The following is a 19,069-nucleotide window of genomic DNA, read 5'->3' as shown; positions in this document are numbered from 1 at the left end:
TTTCTTATACTATACCTGTAGCATGCTATTTATATAAATTTTAAAACATACAAAATAACAATAGCTTTACTTAGGTATATGTACTTATAATTAAAAAATTAAAGAAAATAAAAGAAATGTTAAACTGACCAATTTATTTTTTATTTGTGTGTGTGTGTGTGTGTGTGTGTGTGTGGTTTCTTTTTATTTTTTTCTTATTGTAACCATCAAATTTAGAATAGTGGTTTTCTCTGGCAGTTTGGTTCCCTAGCATCCTCTATGAATTTTTTTGTTTTAGTTTTTAAGTATCATTATGCATGCCTTGATTTAAACATTTTTTTATGTATTTAATTCCATTGAGATTATTATTCATATTGATGCTCAAATTGTGTCTTCTTTGGCTAACTGGAGTCTTGAGTCAATTTTGATTCCTCAGTCCTTTTGGCATTGGCCCAGTAATTTTTGATAACTTTCTTACTTCCTGGTATGTTTCATCTTGTGCATTTCCTGTCGCAGACCTTAAATCAGCCATTTCTTACAGTAGCCTTGATTCCTTTTAGTAGGAAATTGTGTTTTGAGATTACAGTCTGTGCTCTAAGGTTGCAAATTGCTACTGGGTCGATCATGGTTTCTAGGCCTTTTTAATAACAGTTTGGCAGTGCATTTTATTTTGTTCTTTTTTTAAAAAAATAAAATAATTAATTAATATTGATACTCCCAATTCAAATTCAAGATGTAGGACCACAAGGTTGTTTTTGTTATTTTTGCTTTTTAGATTTTTTTTTTTTTTTTTTTTTGAGGGGGAGTCTTGCTTTGTCACCCAGGCCAGAGCACAGTGGCATGATCTTGGCTCACTGCAACCTCCACCTTTTGGGTTCAGGAGACTCTCCTGCTTCAGCCTCCTGAGTAGCTGGGATTACAGGTGTCTGCAACCATGCCTGGCTAATTTTTGTATTTTTAATAGAGACAGGGTTTCACCATGTTGGCCAGGCTGGTCTCAAACTCCCGACCTCAGGTGATCCACCTGCCCTGGCCTCCCAAAGTGCTGGGAGCCACCACACCTGGCCTTGCTTCTTAGATCTTAAGTCTTTATCTCCTTTCTTTCAGACTGAATATCCAACTTCCCAACAACATTAATCAAATTACTCATTTGTTTTAATGCCACAACATACACAGTAGCAGTCAGAATTACATCACTGGAATCTGAGGTGGAAGGATGGCTTGAGTCCAGGAATTCGAGGACAGCCTGGGCAACATAATGTGAGAGACTCTGTCTCTTAAAAAGAATTATAACATCAACACTACCACTAACAAAATGATTATTCAAAATAATTAAAGATTTATTTGCAGATGTTTGTCCTTAGATCATATACAGTTAGAGATAACACAGTTAAAGGAGGTTTATTTTAAAGTCACTTGAAGTAATTTCTCTTTGTAGGTTTTGCTACCAGCTCTATATGATCAGGACCTTTTGTTTCCTTTTGCTTTCAGATTTTAGGGATTCCTTTTTCCTCTTTTGGTTTTATTTTGTAATCAATGTAAAATATCTACAGTGTGGCAGAGTGAACTCTACAAAAGAATGGATATAAGTCTATTCTTGTCTCTTTTACCCATTTTTTCAAGTTTATTTCCTTCCCTCCCTTTTAAAACATATAAGCATATGTGTGTATTAATTACATACTTCCTCCCACCTCCCCAAACATACTATACATTTTATTCCATCTTGCTTTTCTCAGTTAATAGTATATCCCAGAGAAAATGTGAAATGTTCTACCTTCCTTTTATAGCTGCTTAATATACTGCACTTTTATGGTTGTTATCGCAGTTTTTGCAGCTAATCCCTTACAGGCTAGGTATTCAGGCTTATTTCCAGTCTTTTGCTATTACAGATAGTGTGATGAATGGCCTTGTGTGTTTTTGCTAGTGTGTCCCTGAGATAGATGCTTAGACGTGGAATTGCTGGGTCAAAGAGTATGTGCATGTGATTTTGCTAGACATTGACGGATACTTCTGCATAGCAGTTGCATAATTTTGCATTTTCACCATCAGTGTGAGAATGCATGATTTGCCTCAGTCTTGCCAGCATTTGTTAAACTTCTAGATTTTTGCTAATCTGATAGGTAAGAAATAGCACCTCAGTATAGTTTTAATTTGAATTTATCTTATTTTGAGCAAAGTTAAACATTATTTCATATATTTAGGATAGTTGTATTTAACTCAGTTGATGTGCCCATTTTTTTTTCTAAGTTGGCTTTCTCTCAGATTTCAGAGACTTTTTATGTAGCTATAGGTGATAGACACACTCATTAATGATTATACATATCTTTGTGAGAAAAGATGCAAACAATCTTCCAGTTTGGTTAATTCCCCTCCAGCCTCCCGCCCACTTAGCTTGTCATCAAGGAATTCTTCTGTGTTTTTTTTCTGGTTTTTTTTTTTTTTTTTTTTTAACATCTCTGATTATTTGGTATTCTGGTATATCCCAAAATTGAACAAGATTATTGTTTTCCAATAAACCTTTGAAAGAAAGTGTTAGAATTGAATTAAATTCTGTTGTCCTGATTTAATTTGCAAGACATTCTTGTGTGCTTTAATGGTTTAAACATTGTATTTCGTAATGGATAAGCTTCTGAGAACTCTGATTACTTTGTAGTTTTTTAAACTCTCAAGGAAAAGCTAAAACTAGATTTTCAGATTGAAAATAGAAAAATTCAAACTACAAAAAATTCTAACTACTTTCCAACATTGAATTTACTACTTCTTGATGTGTTTTAATAGGTTGATCGGGATCGAGATCTTCTCATTCAGCAGACTATGAGGCAGCTTAACAATCACTTTGGTCGAAGATGTGCTACTACACCAATGGCTGTACACAGAGTAAAAGTCACATTTAAGGATGAGCCAGGAGAGGGCAGTGGTGTAGCACGAAGTTTTTATACAGCCATTGCACAAGCATTTTTGTCAAATGAAAAATTGCCAAATCTAGAGTGTATCCAAAATGCCAACAAAGGCACCCACACAAGTAAGTAGTCTACAGATAACAAGCATCATAAAATTTCTTTCCTTGTCCCTCAAACCAACAGTGGTAATCATGGTTTATATATGTGTGAGAGTATAAATTTACATTTTTACATAATTTTATTCTAGATTGATTTAATGTTATTTAAACTATTCTAATTGATGACAGTTTCTTTACGTTTATTTTGATAAATTTATTTTGATAAATGTTTGTACTAGTTTTTCATCTCAATTGTTACATGTTGCGGGTGGGTAAGAGGTTGTAAAATACATAGTGATATAAAAATTCACCGAGCAAATTGCAGCATTTCCCCCACTTCAATATTTAACCCACATGGATATTTGAGAAGAAAATGCTATTCTAAGAGCAGTGCTGTTCAAATTACGATTTCCAAACTTGTTGCTGTTCCCCAGTGAGAAGAAGATTTTGCAGCCAAGTGTAAATCAACTGTGTCACTAAGCTCACTGTTTAGTAAGACTTACAAAAAAAAAGAATCCTGGTGCAAGCTTATTACCTCACTGAGGATCAGCACTTTGGGATTAGGACTCTTAGCTAAGTTTTAAGATTACAATGAGCAAATTTTAAAATTTGTGAAAATTACAAAAGCCTTAGGAGATTCACATCAAGTAGGAGCAGAAGATTATCAGACTTGTAGGTGGATGGAGACTGAATGAGCTATAGAAAGGATTGATGGTGAGAGTTCCTCAGCTTTTCATCAGTTTCACCATTTCACTTTCTTTAATGTTATAATGAAAAGAAATGAGGAGATGTGAATGAGGAAACTCGAGGAAACTGGGAAATCATAACATTTCAAAACTATCTTTTTTGTACACTTACAGGAAACCGTACTCTGGCTTGGGCTTAGGAATTTAAACATAATCATAGGTAATACTCTGGTGGCCTTTAATGCTTTCATGCCAAAAACTAAGAACAGATGATATTTAAATTAGTCATGTAAGAAATTTCAGCATTATTTATAGTGACACTATCATAACCTCACTTGCTGTATATTATTTCACAACTTTGACATGACAAGGGAGAAAATTAACAAATATTGAGTGAACATCTATTTTGTGCCAGGTATATTCTACACAGTCACCTTTAACCCTGAAAACCCATAGGGAGAGAAAGGCGTTAACAACATAGATGCGAGGGAAGGATAATTTTTAGCTGTCATGTTTTCTTTACGTTTGTCTCATTTCTTTGCGTTGACTTTGAAATTTAAGGTAGTTGAATTTGCATTCATCTAAATACAGTATATTTCTTATTTTCTTCTAGGTTTAATGCAGAGATTAAGGAACCGAGGAGAGAGAGATCGGGAAAGGGAGAGAGAAAGGGAAATGAGGAGGAGTAGTGGTTTGCGAGCAGGTTCTCGGAGGGACCGGGATAGGTAAATTTTGTGTCTTTGATTCAGTACTACCTTTTTGGATGAATTAGAGATAGGCCTGTAAATGAAAGAATCTTAATTATGGATTGTTTTTTAGAAAAGTAAAGTTTTAATTTTGAACATATGTATAGTAACTAAGAATAGTCTGTTAATAAAATACAATAACTAAGAATAGTCTATTAACTAATAAAAAGTTCTGCTTTAAAAACCCAGAGGCAATTGAAATTATTTTCTCTTTATCTGACTCAAGTTACTGTTTGAATTTTTTTACCTGTATCATTCTCTCCTAAGTTTATCTTAAACAATCTTAATTTTTCAGGCCACATGTGGTGGCTCACGCCTATAATCCCAGCACTTTGGGAGGCCAAGGTGGGTGGATCATCTGAGGTCAGGAGTTCAAGACCAGCCTGACCAACGTGGTGAAACCCTGTCTCTGCTAAAAACACAAAATTAGCCAGGTGTGGTGGCGCATGCCTGTAATCCCAGCTACTTGGGAGGCTGAGGCAGGAGAATTCTTTGAGCCTGGGAGGCAGAGGTTGCCGTGAGCGGAGATCGTGCCATTGCCTTGCATTCCAGCCTGTGAAACAAGAGCAGAACTCTATCTCAAAAAAAAAAAAAAAAAAAAAAATTAATTTTGGCAGATTGTGCTATTTCAAATCTTTGAGGTTTTCTCTTGTTAGGATGGATTGCATTTTACTTTTGACTAAAATTTCCAGAATTGTGTGTGGACTCTTGATATCTGGTATGTTAAGGTCCTACTCCCTTACAATAAAATTTTTAAATTAAGTAACAAAATCTAGATAATCTTTATTTCCTAACCATCATCTGTTTTGGCATTCTGCCACCTTGGTACCATAACTGAACAACCTGTATGCTCTAGTTTTCTAACTTTTTTACTAGTTGTGCTGATATTTTTACTTGTTAGTCAAAGGAAATGAAGTCATAATAGTTTTCCTTCTCTTACAGAGACTTTAGAAGACAGCTTTCCATCGACACTAGGCCCTTTAGGCCAGCCTCTGAAGGGAATCCCAGTGATGATCCCGATCCTTTGCCAGCACATCGGCAGGCACTTGGAGAGAGACTTTATCCTCGTGTACAAGCAATGCAACCAGTGTGTACTGTGTACTTAGTTACCTCTTAACTGGCTGTGTTATTTTTTTGCTTTTGAATTAAAGGTGGTGTTTAAAAAAAAAATTGTCAGCTACTGGCAAAACCACATGGTTGAGGACTCTTTTTAGCTCTGCAGTAAGAAGGAAGCTCAGGAGGGAATAAGGCAGTGTTTACTGAAGGGTAACTGTATAGCTTGAATTTATTTTTTCCTCCACCCACCTTATGTTGGGACACTGTCTCCGTTCTACCTTCCTTGCATACTAAATAATTTGCTGTGCATTATATTTATTTGTATCTTTATTCGAACAAATTATTACTACTTTTGGAGCAGACTGTTAGCAAATTGTAGTTGGAACACATTAATGCTGATTAGTATAGCAGGAAGAATTTTATTTTGAATGTTCTATCAAGAGTTTTTCTTTATATGATACGAAATACACAAATTAGTTATGTTTTTTGTCTTTATGCATAACTGTATGTACACATTTTATAGTGAAGGAATAACAGAAAACTATTATTTCTTCTAGTAAGTCCTTAGCCTTAAACATAGGTATCTTTTTCTTTACCCTATCCCCTTTTTTTTTTTTTTTAACCCTAAGTAAAAGATATTTCTGGCTCTCTGATGAAGAAAAAAATATATATGGAAGTTGAGTATATGTATGTTTAACTCAGAGATATAAAAAAACCTAAAAAGAAAACTTGTCATACAAATATTATAAGTAGCCTTAACAAGATGTGGTAGTGCAAGGACTGTTTATTCCCTGCCAAATTTTTCTACGATTGATCTTCCAGTTTCATAAAAGACCTTCCAGTTTCATAAAAGACCTGGTTCTGAAATTTTTGTATTTGTTACCCAAGTTTCTTGTTTTATTATTAATTTTTTAAATAAAAGATTGTAGATGTAATTAGACAAGAGGTTTTAGAGAGTAGTCAAGTTAACATTTGTTCATCATTTACAGGCATTTGCAAGTAAAATCACTGGCATGCTGTTGGAATTATCCCCAGCTCAACTGCTTCTCCTTCTAGCAAGTGAAGATTCTCTGAGAGCAAGAGTGGATGAGGCCATGGAACTCATTATTGCACATGGACGGTAATGTGTACAATTGGGAAGGCATTTCAGTTTAAACATCAGCTACTTATTTTCAGTATGTGGGTGCCATCGTATCTTAAAAAATGTGTCATAAAGTATAAGGTTTTAAATGCATTTTTATTTTTTTAATGTATTTTTCAATGATAGCTTAAATTCCATAGTGAGACAGCTTAGTTCTTCTCATGTATTAGAAAGGTAGGGTTTTAATAGTTATCTAGGTTATTTAGAAATTACTTGAAAGAAAGTAAATCTCAAATTCACTTACCAGAATACCCTCCTGGCAAAGGCCATAATATACCTGTGTTCTTGCCATAACCATGAAATTTCTTTTAGTCTTCCTGATTTATCTTAAAAATTCATGCAGGTTTTTGCTTTCTGTTCTGTAAAGTATGAATTTAATATAAAAGCTAAAAAATATCTAACAGATTACATATCCCTTTTTCCAAGGTGACAAGTAAAAGTGATTTAGGAAGATAAGGTCAGGTGTGGTGGCTCGCACCTGTAATCCCACCACTTTGGAAGGTCAAGGCGGGCAGATCACCTGAGGTCAGGAGTTCAAGACCAGCCTGGCCAACATGGCGAAACCGTGTCTCTACTAAAAAAAAAATTTTAAGTGTTTGGGCACGATGGCTTATGCCTGTAATCCTAGCATTTTGGGAGGCTGAAGCGGGTGGATCACGAGGTCAGGAGTTCGAGACCAGCCTGACTAACATGGTGAAACCCCGTCTCTTTGAAAAATACAAAAATTAGCCGGGCATGATGGCAGGCGCCTGTAATCCCAGCTACTCGAGAGGCTGAGGCAAGAGAATGGCTTTAACCCAGGAGGCAGAGGTTGCAGTGAGCCAAGACCATGCCATTGCACTCCAGCCTAGGCGACAGAGCGAGACTCTGTCTCAAAAAATAAATAAAATAAGTAAATAAATAAGCTGGGTGTGGTGGTGAGCGCCTGTAATCCCAGCTACTTGGAGGCTGAGGCAGGGAGAATTGCTTAAACCCGGGAGACGGAGGTTGCAGTGAGCTGAGATTGCGCCACTGTACTCTAGCCTGTGTGATAGAGTGAGACTCTGTCTTAAAAAAAAAAAAAAAAAAAAAAATTGGTCACATTTATGCTGTAGTTTCTATCCTGGGGCTACTCTGATACCCAGTTTGAAGCTTTGAAGTGTTTATTATTTTAGATGAAAATTTGTATTTTTTTCTTCCTAAACATGATTTTGAGTTAGGAATTTAGATTAGATACAGTCCTAGAGATGTATAAGCTGGTAGGCTGTGCACTAGAGCTAAACAGCCACTTCCAGAGCCTTTAATGGTCTAAGCCAAAGACTATTGAGAGAACTGTATTTTCTTCGCTGATGCTCCTGGTTTTCTTCTCTGGATTTTATGTACTGTTTGTTTATTCCTCTGCCCTGTCTCTGGAGCTACAGCACACTGATATAGCTTAGTCCATTATAGAAAAATCAAGAACAGTGTACATTTTTGGTAAAACAATTTTTGTGAATATATGTTAAGAGTTGCATATTTAGTCATGTTATCTGTTGAATGCAACCAATATTCAACAATATTGACGGCTTTCACCTGGCTTTCTGGAGTAAACCGTGAATTTATTAGTGTTCTAGAATCATTAAATTCACTAGAGAATTTGATTCCTATTGGATTGCTTTCTGAACATTTTTCTGTTCCTCTATAGTGCTCCCTCTGAGCATTGTAGAAGTGTTCCAGCACCCCTATGAAGACCACATTCATTTTGTCAGGTAGCCTTTAGTCCATTATCTTGAATCATACATGTAGGGTCTAGTGATATACTTTTTTAAAGATTTGTATTACCAACTTCTCTGCTCATACTGCATTAGTACTAGCGGATGCATTGGATATTTATTGACTCCAAAACTTGAATGTATTTTTTAAGTAAGTCCTTTTAAATTTAAATTATACACTAAATTCTAGAAGTCTCCGTTATCTGGAATGTGAAAGACTTTTTGTTTTCAGGGAAAATGGAGCTGATAGTATCCTGGATCTTGGATTAGTAGACTCCTCAGAAAAGGTACAGGTAAGGAACATTTTATTCATGTGCTGATAATCACAGAATTTAAATTGTAAGGAAATTTAAATAAAGGGGATGAAAGCAGGATTTCCGAAGAAACTGTCTTTATAAATAAAATGAATGTTTACAGTAGAGAGACAGAAGCAAAGGTAAATATATCGGTATTAGGCATAGAATCAAATAATAAGGTTGGCTTAACTACGGCTCAGTGTAATGCCACCCATTGGTTGGTGTCCATTTGAGCACAGCTTGAATTAAGCTTTACTTTGAATATGTAACAAATTGAAGAGCAGAGAGGGAAAGATGTATAGAATCCTAGGGCTAATTCGCTGGGCACAATGGCTCAAGTCTGTAATCCCAGCTTTGGGAGTCCGAGGCGGGTGAGTCACAAGGTCAGGAGTTCTAGGACTCATTCTTCAAAGAAGTAACTGGTGGCAACGTTACGAAAACAAGTGACATATCATGCTATAGCATAAGGGAGGCTTTTTAGTTGGCATTGAAACAATTGCACATAGAAGGTGAGACTTCCAATTTGAACCTAAGTAGGTTGATTGCTTGCTAAATTCATATTGATTTACTAAGACTCAGAGTTTTCACAACTACTTCGCAATGTCCAGGACACACTCTAAAATTACTCAGCATACAAAGAACCAGGAAAGACTGGACCCACCTCTCAGGAAAAGAACCAATAGATGGCAACCACGAGATGACCCACTTGTTGGAATTATCAGAGACTGTCCCGTGTTCTGCAAGATAATGGTGAACACTAGTGAATGGAAAGATAGAGGTTCTCAGCAGACACATAGGAACTTCAAAAGAGAACAAAGGGAAATTTCTATAATTAAAAGTGCAATATCGGAAAGAAAAAAATTCACAGGATGGGTCAATAACTGAATGAAGGTGTTGGAGGAAAGTGTCAGTCAGCTTGAAGATAGATGGAAATTACCCTTTCCGAAGAACAGATAGAGAAAATACTTAAAACAAAAAAATAGTTTCGGGGAGACCTGTGGGACAGCTTCAAAAGACCTAACATATATGTCACTGAAATACTCAGGGAAGAGAAGAAATTGCGATAGAAAAAATATTTGAAGAAATAAGTCATGGCTGGACACTTTCTAAATTTGTTAAAAGACATAGATTTCCAGATTCAAGAGTCAGTGAATTCAACAGAAGAAACTGAAAGAAAACTATGTCCAGATACATTATCATCAAACTTCTGTAAAATAAAGAAATAGTCTTGAAAGCAGCCAAAGAATGGTTCTTTACCTATAGGGAAACAGTGATTTGAAAGACAGTGGATTTCTCACTTTTGGAAGCCAAAAGTCCAGAAATTCAGCAAAGTGATGACAGAATTCTGTATCCAGTGAAAAGAATTTTCAGGTAATAAAGTGAAAGAAGCTTACCCAGGTTTCATTAAATGACTTTAACAACAGAGATGTTAAAGACCTAATAATACACAAGCTTTGTGTGTCACATTCCAAAAGGGCAAATTAAAAGTTGATTTACCTTTAATATTGTTATACACATATGTTTAAATATTTATGTTGCTCTTCCTACCTGACTTCATTTGAATGATTTCAGAGAACCATTTCGTATGTTTTGTTTTTTCAGTGAATCTTGGGGCTCACTCTCTCTGATATTCTTTGTTAGCAGGAAAACCGAAAGCGTCATGGCTCTAGTCGAAGTGTAGTAGATATGGACTTAGATGATACAGATGATGGTGATGACAATGCCCCTTTGTTTTACCAACCTGGGAAAAGAGGATTTTACACTCCAAGGCCTGGCAAGAACACAGAAGCAAGGTTGAATTGTTTCAGAAACATTGGCAGGTAAAAGAACTTTAATCTTGGGTTTGAATCTTTTTAAAACATTTCAATTTATGAGATTTTCTAAAGTATATTTGTTTTAAAATGTATGTAGGCTGGGTGTGGTGGCTCACGCCTGTAGTCCAGTGGGAGGCCAAGGCAGGAGGATCACTTGAGCCCAGGAGTTGGAGACCTGGCTGGGCAACATGGCCAAACCCTGTCTTTACTAAAAAAAAAAAAAAAAAAAAAAAAAAAAAATTAGCGGGCACGGTGCTGCATTCCTATAGTCCCAGCTACTTGGGAGGCTGGGGTAGGAGGATCACCTGACTGTGCCACTGCACTTCAGCCTAGGTGGCAGAGTGAGACCCTGTCTCAAAAACAAAACATTCTCAGCCTGGTATTCCTGTTGTTTTTTTGTTGTTGTTGTTTTTTGTTTTTTGAAAAAGTGTATGTGCTGTACTTTATGCTGAATAGAAAGGAGGCTGTAGAGAATTTCTCAAAATATGTGTGGGGGGATATATGTATTCTAGAATTATTTAAATCTTATTTCTCTGTCTTTGTTTTTAGGATTCTTGGACTATGTCTGTTACAGAATGAACTATGTCCTATCACATTGAATAGACATGTAATTAAAGTATTGCTTGGTAGAAAAGTAAGTGATTTTGATGAACTTAATTGTATTCACAATTGCAGAAATTTTCTTTTATAAAATAATCAAATGCTAGCATACTGTTTATAGCATTAATTAACTATTAAATCTTAAAGCATTACAGCCATTATAAGTAACTTTAAAACATTTAATTGTACAATTATGGTCAACAAAAATAAAATTAATAACAAATTAATGACAGAAAAAGACTATGGGGAGATGGCATAGCAGAGTGGATAACACAGGCGGGGCTGGGGGTCTGACAGACCTACGTCCTGTTGCCAACAAATACGCTGACATTTCTGCCATGTTTCCCCATTTATAAATTGGTAACAAACACAACATCGTAAGTACCTGGCAAATAGTAAGTGCTCAGTAAATTGTATCCACTATTATTAGTTGTACCGGGTGGTAGAGAAGGTAGTAGTATTGAAAAGAGCCTTCCAGGCCAGGCACAGTGGCTCATGCCTGACACCTGTAATCCCAACCCTTTGGGAGGCCAGGGCAGAAGCATCTCTTGAGCCCAGGAGTTCGAGACCAGCCTGGATAGCATAAGAGACTCTGACTCAACCAAAAATGTAAGAAGTTAACTGAGTGTGGTGGCATGCACTTGTGCTCCCAGCTATACTTGGGAGACTGAGGTAGGAGGATCTGCTTGAACCCAGGAGTTTGAGGCTTCAGTGAGGCATGACTGCACCAGTGCACTCCAGCCTGGGTGACAGAGCAAGACCCTGTCTCAAAAAAAAAAAAAAAAAAAAAAAAGAGCATTCCAACTTCAAAAATACATACAAGAGGTACATGGGGGTGGCCAAAGAATGTAAGAAGTACAACACAGCATGCTCAATATTGATCTGTGGATGATGGAATTAGCTTATCTTCTTTATGCGTTTTGATAGTTTGATAGCCTTCACTTCCCTTTATGATGGCAGGGGGAAAAGAAAAACCATTTGCTTTAAAATTAATATACAATGCTAATTATGCAGCTTTTGATTTAAAACAAAACCGCCCACGTTCCTAAAAATACTTTAGAGAAATTACTTGACACAAAATAAATGGAATAGATTAAGTCCTTTTTTTTTTTTTTTTTTGAGACGGTCTCTGTCACCCAGGCTGGAGTGCAGTGGCACAATCTCTGCTCACTGCAACCTCCAACCCCCAGGTTTAAGTGATTCTCATGCGTTAGCCTACCGAGTAGCTGGGATTGAGTAAGTTCTTATTGTCGTTAACAAGTTCTTGGAAACTGCAACTCTAATTGAAATGTAACCAGCTTTTTCTTATCAACTTTATAATGAAATAATGTTATTTGAGAACCTGCTGTTGTCATTTCAAAGTTGCAGCCAAGAACCTATCAAGGCTTTAATTAATCAATTTTTTTGAGATAGAGTCCCGCCCCGTTGCTCATGCTGGAGTGCAGTGGTGTGACCTCAGCTCACTGTAAACCTCCACCTCCCAGGTTCAAGCGATTCTCCTGTATCAGCCTCCCAAGTAGCTGGGACTGTAGGCGCACACAACCACGCCTGGCTAATTTTTGTATTTTTAGTAGAGATGGAGTTTCACCATGTTGGCCAGTCTGTTCTCAAACTCCTGACCTCAAGTGATTCCCCCCCATCGGCCTCCCAAAGTGCTGGGATTATAGGTGTGAGTCACCGTGTCCAGCCAGTGGCTTTGAGGACTTATGTTAGTTTTTTTCCAGAGGTACATGTCACACATCTGATAAATAAGCATGTTAAAGCTGTAGTCTCCTAATAATTCTCTTAAATCAGACCTGATGAATAATATTCTATTAGTACATGAATATCATATGATTTTTTCTTTTTAACTCTGACCCTATTAAATTCTTAAAGTGTTCCAGCTAAAATGTCCTTATTTAAAGAACTAGACTCAAAGCTTGGCAACATAAAATGGTTGATACATTGAGTCTTCAGCAGGGTTTAGGAAACAGCTAATCAAATAGACCCAAGTTTAACCCAATAAAGTGACCTTGGGGCAAGTTACTAAATATCCTTGAGTGTCAGATTTATCATTGAATTTAATAATCTGTATTTTATGTTACTATCAAGAATAAGATGTATATTAAGTTCAGAGCCAGCAGCTGCTCCCCATAATTGGTGTTTAATAAGTAGTGCAAAGTTTTGCAGTTTTAGAACTTTAAAACTATTATGCTTTTGGCTTTATATTTTTTCAAAATATAACCCTTCTTATGCTTTGAAAAGCAAATATTGTCAGAGCCAAATATTTATTAAACTTACCTCTTTAAACAGTTATATACCGAGTGGGAAGTTATTCTATGTCGGTATATCTTCAAATTAGATAAAATTCTTTATCAGATTTTAATTTACTAATTAATTGAATGAAGCTGTTTCTTTCATAACTGAGTTTCATATGATTACTTTTTTAGGTCAATTGGCATGATTTTGCTTTTTTTGACCCTGTAATGTATGAGAGTTTGCGGCAACTAATCCTCGCTTCTCAGAGTTCAGATGCTGATGCTGTTTTCTCAGCAATGGATTTGGCATTTGCAATTGACCTATGTAAAGAAGAAGGTGGAGGACAGGTAAAGCAAATACGCACTTTTCTGATTCTGGGAAGAGAATTTGGTTAATCTACTGTGCTTGTCTTATGTATAGACAGTTTAGTTAGGGACTGAAAGAGAAGAACATGTGTGAACACATAGGAGAAATGGATACTGTAGGTGTTAAAGATGGATCAAGAGTTAGTGAGCCAGACTGAGGTAGAAGGGCTTGTACTTTTTTTTTTTTTTTTGAGATGGATCCTTGCTCTGTCACCAGGCTGGAGTGCAGTGGCACCATCTCAGTTCACTGCAACCTCTGACTCCCTGGTTCAAGCGATTCTTCTGCTTCAGCCTCCCCAGTAGCTGGGATTACAGGCATGCACCACCATGCCCACCTAATTTTTGTATTTTTAGTAGAGATGGGGTTTCACCATGTTGACCAGGATGGTCTCAATCTCCTGACCTTGTGATCCACCCACCTCGGCCTCCCATAGTGTTGGGATTACAGGCGTGAGCCACTGCGCCCTGCAGCTTGTACTTTTTTATGGCCTAAAATGTTTCCATCTCTTAGATTCTGGTCAAATAAAGAACTGTGTTTATATTTAAATATTTTAGGACTAGTTTTATAAACAGTTAATGTTTTACTGCTTTGACAAAATTGCCTTTAAATAGCACTGGTAAATTTTTCACAGGTCGAACTCATTCCTAATGGTGTAAATATACCAGTCACTCCACAGAATGTATATGAGTATGTGCGGAAATATGCAGAACACAGAATGTTGGTAGTTGCAGAACAGCCCTTACATGTAAGTGTTTCTAGAAAGTGTTGTGTGATCCAGTGAGGCTATTTGTGTCTTCATGTGTGGTAACCTAGCTAAGTATATTCAGCTTATTTATAAAAGGCCAAAGTTTTTAGACCAAAATATTTTATTTACAATGTAAATTGCACCTAATTTTAAGAATTCAGACCAAGTACTCATTTTCTTTTTGATAAAACTATTGGAAAAACCACGCCATCATGAGACAGTAGCATTGGCAAACGAAAGTGTGGAAAAGGTGCTTATGGTACCAGAACGACTGTTGTAGGGTCCTACTGTTTTAGTGGTAGAGTTACTGAGACAGACTGAGAGGAACAAAGGCTTTTTATACCAAAATGTTTCCATCGCTTACGTTCTGGTCAGATAAAGAATTGTCTTTATATTTTACAATGTATGTGAAAAATAATATATCTTAGTCCTTTGTCCTACAATGTTAGTGGTAGGACCCAAACCAGTCTTTTCGATACCACAAACACCTTTAGTTTTATTACCAAAGCTAATTTGGGTAACCTGCTAAAAGAACTCACAGGACTCAGAAGCAGTTAAGTACTTAACAACTATGGTTTATTGTAGCAAAAGGACCCACAGCAAGATCAGTAGGGGAAAAAAGAAATATTAGGCCGAGCCTTGAGGAATCCAGGTGCAGGGTTTCAAAATTCTCTCTCAAGCAGGGGGATGAGTTATTGCAAAGAACACAATTCTTCCACCAGTGAAATGTATCAACATGTATACATTGTTTGTGCTTAGGGAAGCCCACTTTGGAGTCAGAGCTCAGTGTTTTTATTTGAGGCTAGTTCCATTGGCATTTTCTGTCTGCACAACCAGCCATGATTACTGAAATTCCAGAATCCCTGAAGAAAGCACACATTCATCTTGAACTGCATTGTTTGCACAAATAGTCCAGGCAGTCTGATACAGCATGGTTCATTGCTCCAGACATTCAAAACAGCCTTGTCCAGTAATGTTGGAATATTGCAAAAACCAAGTTCTCAGACACCAGCCAACGCCAGCTGTACAGTCAGGCCCTTCTAAAGAGTAACATCAGTCCTACTACGTTAATTCTTTCCCCATCCAGGGTTAAATTTTTTTTTTTTTTTTGAGACAGAGTCTCACTCTGTCACCAGGCTAGAGTATAGTGACCCAACCTTGGCTCGGTGCACCCTCTGCCTCCTGGGTTCAAGTTATTCTCCTGTCTCAGCCTCCTGAGTAGCTGGGACTATAGGTGCGCACCAGCACGCCCAGCTGATTTTTGTATTTTTAGTAGAGACGGGGTTTCACCATGTTGGCCAGGGTGGTCTTGATCTCGTGATCCGCCCATCTCGGCCTCCCAAAGTGTTGGGATTACAGGCATGAGCCACCGCACCCAGCCTGTAAAATGTTTATATAGCTTTATGACTGGTGGTGTTCAGTGTTTCTGATCCCCGTGCTACAATAATTGTGCAGGCTTTGGAGTCGTACTGTTAGAGTTTAAATCATGGCTCTACCACCCTCTAGCTGTATGATGTTACCAAATTAAGTTTTTTGTGCCTTGTATCCCTCCTCTGCAAAATGAGGGTAAGATTAAATTGAATTAGGTAAGGTACTAAGACAATTCCTGGCACATGATAATTTTTCAGTAAACATCTAGCTTTTGAGTTTGTATCTGGGAGGTTTATTGTCAATGTATCTTTCCTGAGATGCTGACAGGATACCACTTTTGAAGACTGAAGCTATTCTTGATGACTAGCCTATTTGTTATTAACATAACTTTTAAAATTGTTAAACCACTGGTATATAACACTACTACTTCACTTTTGAACCTATAGCTTATTCACTGTGCCTTCCCTCCCCACTTCCTGCCTTTCTCTCTTTTGAATCTTAATAAAAATTACAGGACTGAATTTTTTTCCTTTCTGGTTTAAAATGGGAACTAACATTCTTAGAGAAGGCTGCTAAAATTAGATCTTGTGCTTTAATAATATAAATAAATGTTACATGGAAAATGAAGTATTATTGTTTCTGAAATTCCCTAGGCAATGAGGAAAGGTCTACTAGATGTGCTTCCAAAAAATTCATTAGAAGATTTAACGGCAGAAGATTTTAGGCTTTTGGTAAATGGCTGCGGTGAAGTCAATGTGCAAATGCTGATCAGTTTTACCTCTTTCAATGATGAATCAGGTAGGACATTTTTTAAAAGTTTAAAGAATGAACTCTATAGATAGGTCAGTCAGCATTTTCTGAGTTTGAAGTTCTTAGATCTCTTTATAGGGTTTGGGAAATTGCTTGTATTACTCAAGCATTAAAACAATTTTTTTACATTATTTTTAAAGGTATGTTTGAAGTAAATAGTATTTTGATGGCTTAGCATTAGGTTATTCTTAACTCTTTTTTACTGCTTAATTTTTCTACATTTCAAAAAATATGAATACAGACAAAAATTTTTCATGGTGAGCAACTGTGTAAAAAAGGATTCGTCTATACTGATTAAGAGAAAGTAATCCCTGTGACAACTCTGGGCTTTCCTGATTCATGTTGCTTAAACTCCCTAATGAAAGAATTTGTATGATGATTGCTTTATAGAGCTGGACCCAAATCGCACTTCTAAAAACACAGTAGCACACAAACACTTCCTAGATTCTAGGAATCTAGGAAGAATAAGGAGTGGTAGTGATAATCCTCTTGAAAGAAAAACCTTTGTCTCCAGTGTTTGATTTGCTGCAATTCTTTCTTTTGAAAGTCCTATGGTCTAGGAATAGGCTTTTTAGCTGTGACTGTACATTAGAAGCTCCAAGAAGTTCTCTGTGAAAGGATTATACCTATATTCCAAGATTATGTACACAAAGGTACTGATTTTTTCCCCTTTATTTTTCCTATTTTGCAAGCAGCTTCAGCCAAATTATAAATTATAATAGTTTTTGTGCTACCTTGTAATACAGTTTTTAATACTAATAAGAATTTGTCTCATTTACAAACCAAAAATTTAGGAAGGAAGACAGAGTATCGAAAGAAACTGCCTAAGATCTTGCCACTCCAAGTATGATCCTCGGATCAGCAGCATTGGCATCATCTGAAAGCATTTTAGACAGGCAGAATCTCTGGTCTCCCCTCTCTGCATTCCCCACCCGGTGAAAGAATGAGAATCTGCATTTCTTGAGATCATAAGAATAATGACACACAGATGAGATTAAGGTCATGCAAATACCAAGTTTAAGGCTGGTGGTTCATTTGTCTTGTTTTGGTCATATTGAGTCAGGATTGACTAATGAACTGTAGAGGTTTTACATTATGCAAATGCTATTAATTTCCTGTATTAGGAATTAGACACTCCCCCCAAGTCTTAAATAATGTTTTAATCTTGCATCCTTTTATTATAAGAAGATTAGTAATGTTCTACAGATAATAACAACAACTGGTATAGTGTATTTTGTTTACATTCTTCATTCTTAGGAGAAAATGCTGAGAAGCTTCTGCAGTTCAAGCGTTGGTTCTGGTCAATAGTAGAGAAGATGAGCATGACAGAACGACAAGATCTTGTAAGTTAAAATTTATTTCACAAAATTTCACAAGATTTGTAGAAGGATATAAAATTTAAAAATACCATGTATGATGGCCTTTTAGGTTTGTAATGGTTGGTCATTTTAATTTGGGGTAGGGCAATTATAGAAGGTCACAAATAAGGCAGTTTTTGTTTTTCTGCTCTATAACAATATCTGAAGTATTACTAAAGCTGTAAGCAGAGTGAAGTACATTTAGCTGTTAATATGCTGTCCTTAGTCCCAGAAGATAACAGTTTATTGTTGCAACATGGCTTTTTATCTTTCTTTCTTGTACTGCCTACCTATGCTTCTCCCGGTATACATCCTTAATCCTTTTGACTAGTGCCAAGTGTTGACAGAATTTCTGAGTATTATCTTGATTGTTATCTGCATACTAGGAAGAGAGTAGCTTAATGGTGATATGTGGGTACTAAATCGTTCAGAATGTTATTAGTACAGAGCCCCAGCTAACTTAGAATCATAAATTAGACAACAGCAGCTTTGATCTTAGTGGAAAGTCTGCCTCTCAGTGGAACTGATGTCCACCCATCAAGTAAAACCATAACCAAGTCATCCTGCCCATTCATCTTGAAAGGCAGTATGCTGCTGACTTTCTTGTAGAAATTGGAAGGACATTCCTTATGTTAAAAACCTTGGAAGATCCTTTCTATACTCATACTCTTCATGGTTCCTGGAACGTTTCCCCTGTCTAACCAGCCTTAGTTCTAAACTACACCACTCATGGAAATATTTTAAAGTGATCAGATTTCTAGATATATCCTTTATTTTATTTGAATAAGGGGGAAGTGGTTACTTGTGCAGGAAAGAAAAAACTTGCAGATTCCCAGTTACCTTCATTCAGGCAAGAGTTTATTTTGGAGGTGGTGGAGGGAAGGAGGGGAACTCATCTTTACATGGCTCTTAAGTGTATTCTAATATTTCTCTGCTATGGTGAGATAAGTTTGTTCAGCAGTCCTAACTGCCACCCAGTTCATTTCTCAGCTTTTAGCCACCCTGGTAATTTTGACTTAGTTTGTTCACCAGGTAGGTTTGATATAATTGGTCAGCATTTGACTTCCCCAGTCTTGTGGCTGTTAAAGATCCCACTAGTGCCATATACCATAACTGTCCCTGTTGGTTTCAGGAT

At 36.7% G+C, this 19,069-nt stretch overlaps 1 protein-coding gene across 3 annotated transcripts in view; it reads left to right on the top strand.

Moving 5' to 3' along the window:
• Window positions 1–19,069, top strand: part of UBR5 (ubiquitin protein ligase E3 component n-recognin 5) — a 154,963-nt gene that overhangs the window by 132,269 nt on the left and 3,625 nt on the right. For 2 of the 3 annotated variants that reach the window (XM_011983491.1, XM_011983492.1), the window contains exons 48-58: window positions 2,758–3,001; window positions 4,277–4,388; window positions 5,352–5,496; window positions 6,455–6,585; window positions 8,569–8,629; window positions 10,277–10,452; window positions 10,996–11,080; window positions 13,476–13,631; window positions 14,282–14,395; window positions 16,420–16,564; window positions 17,834–17,919. In XM_011983491.1, coding sequence (XP_011838881.1) covers window positions 2,758–3,001; window positions 4,277–4,388; window positions 5,352–5,496; window positions 6,455–6,585; window positions 8,569–8,629; window positions 10,277–10,452; window positions 10,996–11,080; window positions 13,476–13,631; window positions 14,282–14,395; window positions 16,420–16,564; window positions 17,834–17,919 — 1,455 coding nt within the window. Of the gene's footprint in view, window positions 1–2,757; window positions 3,002–4,276; window positions 4,389–5,351; window positions 5,497–6,454; window positions 6,586–8,568; window positions 8,630–10,273; window positions 10,453–10,995; window positions 11,081–13,475; window positions 13,632–14,281; window positions 14,396–16,419; window positions 16,565–17,833; window positions 17,920–19,069 lie in introns of all 3 variants that reach the window. The other variant, XM_011983490.1, reaches the window with a different exon arrangement.

This window comes from Mandrillus leucophaeus, unplaced genomic scaffold (genome assembly GCF_000951045.1).
Source record: "Mandrillus leucophaeus isolate KB7577 unplaced genomic scaffold, Mleu.le_1.0 Scaffold250, whole genome shotgun sequence".
In the NCBI taxonomy this organism is placed as follows: Eukaryota; Metazoa; Chordata; class Mammalia; order Primates; family Cercopithecidae; genus Mandrillus; species Mandrillus leucophaeus.
The sequence above is the reverse complement of the archived record's forward strand: the minus strand, read 5'-3'. Positions and strand labels throughout refer to the sequence as shown.